The sequence below is a fragment of the Malurus melanocephalus genome, unplaced genomic scaffold, assembly GCF_030028575.1.
Source record: "Malurus melanocephalus ecotype Western Australia unplaced genomic scaffold, MMel_1.1 scaffold_243, whole genome shotgun sequence".
NCBI classification, from domain to species: domain Eukaryota; kingdom Metazoa; phylum Chordata; class Aves; order Passeriformes; family Maluridae; genus Malurus; species Malurus melanocephalus.
In genome coordinates, this window is record NW_026623475.1 from 20840 (window position 1) to 23989 (window position 3150).

The following is a 3150-nucleotide window of genomic DNA, read 5'->3' on the forward strand; positions in this document are numbered from 1 at the left end:
CAGCAGGGTGTCCTGAGCCCTCCTTCTCTCTGAGGACTCTTTGCTTACCTTGCACCTGTGTCAGCCATTCTGGCTGGAAGTGGTGCTCAGAGGCGATGGAGAGGGTGTTCAGTGCCACCATCAGGATGACRAGCCAGTAGAAGAACTTGGACTTCACCACATCCCTGCACTTCCTGCGAAACATTCGGTTCCAGCGCCTCCACTGCCGGCTGCAGAGATGGCAGAGGATCAGCAGAGCTGGCCAGCTGGTCAGACCCAAGCCCTTGGGCTGTGCCTGAAGGGCAAAGCCACCCCTGCTCCCTCTTTTGGGGGCCTTCCCTGAAAAGGGATGAGGACCATAACCTGCCCTGCAACTCAGTGCATTCACTCAGGCACTGCAGTTAATTCACCCTACTGGMTAATTTTGGCCTCCATCACCTCTGGCTGGGGGCTGCAGGCACAGCTCCTGAATTTCATGCTGTGCTGCACAGGCCRTGGGAGGATGCTTGGAGCCAGGTCCCACAGCAAAGATGTTGTACACCTCAAAGAGCTTTTTGCCAGTACCACAGCCTAATTCCCTATTTGCAGCCCCAATGTCTTCACCTTCCCCCAAAAACCAGTCCCTGTCTCTCTCCCAGAAACTGGTGGCTGACCAGGAAAGTGAGAGACAGTAGAAGCCCCCATGGGCTGGGCCAGCAAGTGAGAGACAGTAGAAGCCCCCATGCAAGCAGATGGTTCATTCAGAGCACACTTACAAGAAGAGAATCCACTTGTTCATGCCCTCAATTTCATACAAGCTCTCTGTCTCTGACCCTCCTTCATCTGAAGGCATCATACCTATGATGGAATGACATTAAATGTTTTTCTTGGAGCCCTTGAGAAGAACATGTGGGAGGGAAATTCTTCCAGAAGCAAACCAGGAAGAGYTTCCCCATCAGAAGTGAACTCAAACAATGCCATCCCAGAGAGGCAGCAACCAAAGTTTGGACAGAAGGCTTTGAGAAGCACAAGGTACCAGGAACTCCTGTGTTGCAGGAAGAGCAGCTGCAGTGCAGAGAGGGACAGCAGCAGCTACCCCAGCATGATGAAAACTGGGGCCAATTGAGATCTGAGCAAAGGCTGAACAGAGTTTTCTAAGAACACGGACCACAGCTCTGGAAGAGGTTTTGTCTGTCCCCCTGTTTCCAAGTGTTCTTTGCACACACACATGACTCAGCTTGAGGCATCAAAAGTGCTCTCAGCAGGCAGAGTGGCACAACAGACACYGTGGCTCTGGGGTAGAGATCCCCAGGCTTTGCTGAGCTTTGGCTAGATGCCTGTATAGCCTCCCTGAGCCTGTATAGCCTCCCTTGAAATCATCAAGTTATGGCAAGAAATTCAAGCATCTGCTGATGTGAGAGCTTGTGACCCTGCACTGTACCCCTCCACATCAAGGGCACACACTCCTCTCGGCTGTTCCAAGTGCCTCTTCCCAAAGGAGACTCYAGCCTTGCTTGTGTTTAAAATTAAATTTGATATTTGCAGAGGAGGCCTCTGCTCCTCTGCAAATATTAAATACTGTGGTGGAGGTGGAGATTTAAGCATCGGGGATAAATCATKGCTAGTCTGGGTCAAATTCAACAAAATTATTCAGGAAATAATAAAAAAGAGGAAGGAAACTGTTCTGCAGAAAGTCAAAGCATTTTGTCTCATGGGTTTTCAGGCAAAATGAGTCTTTGTGAGTTTTCCAAAGATTTACACCTTTCCTGTCKAGGTGGTCATCATTAGGAACCCAACCCTCTCGCTAACGGTGTGTGACCAAGCAGAGCTGGTACCTTCTCCCCTGGCCCGATCACTGTCCATGACCTCAGCGTGGGTGATCCAGTCCATGTAGCCCTTCAGATCCTCCTCCAGCTGCTGCTTCTCCCGCAGCTTCTGGAACGTGCCCCTCGACTTGGCCTTCTCACGCTCCTTGGTGAACTCTCTGGGACAAGGAAAGCARCAGAAATTCAGGAGGGGATGGAATGGAGCTCAGGTGCCCCAGCTCTGGGCTAGGCCAGGCCTTGGAGAAAGCTGCAGTCCTGAAATATCCTGCCACCAGCACTGCCACTAGACTGCTCCAGTGATTTTCCTCTTTCTTGGCCCACCATGAGGACCCATCACCTGATGGCATGCAGGGCTCCTTCCCCATCACCGTTGCTCTTGCTGCAGGGTGCTGCAGCTGAACAGGCCAARTGACCCCAGATGTTGGAGGCCAGGGCACCTCTCCAGTCCTGCTAAGGATCAGAATGGGGTCTCACCCATCTGGGGGGCAAAAACCTGCCCCAAGCTCTCCATATGGAGAAGGTGAGCTCATCACATGGCAGGTAAACAGCACATGGAAAGGACAGGTCTGCCAATGTCCTTGTCCACTCCTCTTGCTCTGTTCCAATTAATTTCTTTTCTCACCTGGTGTCTGGCAGGACCGCAGACCTGCTGCCCAGCCATGCTGGTGTTGCCATGTGTTAGTAACAGGTCTCACACACTGTAACAATAATTTTCCTGATCTTAAACATAATTAAGTTGTATTTGCAAAAACACTTCAGAACCTTTACTGTGCCTGCAGCTTACTCCAGGTTCAGATGCCTGTAGTCCAGCTTGTCCTGCTGTTACAGCAATTCTACYCAAGAGTCAGGTTTCTCTGGTTTATCTTCTGCTTTTAAACTTGTTTCAGTTATAGTAATACCCAATTTGTTTTAACATTGCAGTGACATGGTTCTTGTCATAAAAGAGGCCTAACTGATCCAGGCAATTAGGGTATAACTAACCCTGTGAACTAATGGAGATGATGAGTGTGATGCACTTGCACAAACAAGMATTGAAACATTTAAAAAAGACCCTGACCCTACACAGACCTGAGGTGAAAAAAACCCCTCACTCCTCAAGACAGCACATATTTCCCTGCAACAAAATTGGGATGGTAGCAGTCCCACAGCAATGCATGGTAGGTTGAGTGTAACATCTCAGGTATTTAACTGTACTACTGGGGCAATTAACACTAATTGAATTTGGCCTAGATTGTCSTAACAGACAGATAACAGCTCATTGGTGTATTTGGATAAGACTGTTGAAGCAGTAATTAGACTAACAGTGATTCTCTTGGATCCCCAAGATGCTCTCCTTAGGCTGGCCATGAGAAAACCAGGAGAAACC

At 49.4% G+C, this 3150-nt stretch overlaps 1 protein-coding gene across 1 annotated transcript in view; it reads right to left on the bottom strand.

Annotated features, from left to right (window-relative positions):
* CACNA1S (calcium voltage-gated channel subunit alpha1 S) overlaps positions 1 to 3150 on the bottom strand; it is a gene marked incomplete at its 3' end in the record, with an annotated part of 41301 nt that overhangs the window by 20450 nt on the left and 17701 nt on the right. The window contains exons 10-12 of the mRNA XM_057375205.1: positions 1794 to 1942; positions 735 to 816; positions 49 to 209 (exon numbers count right to left, since the gene is read on the bottom strand). Coding sequence (XP_057231188.1) covers positions 49 to 209; positions 735 to 816; positions 1794 to 1942 — 392 coding nt within the window. The remainder of the gene's footprint in view (positions 1 to 48; positions 210 to 734; positions 817 to 1793; positions 1943 to 3150) is intronic.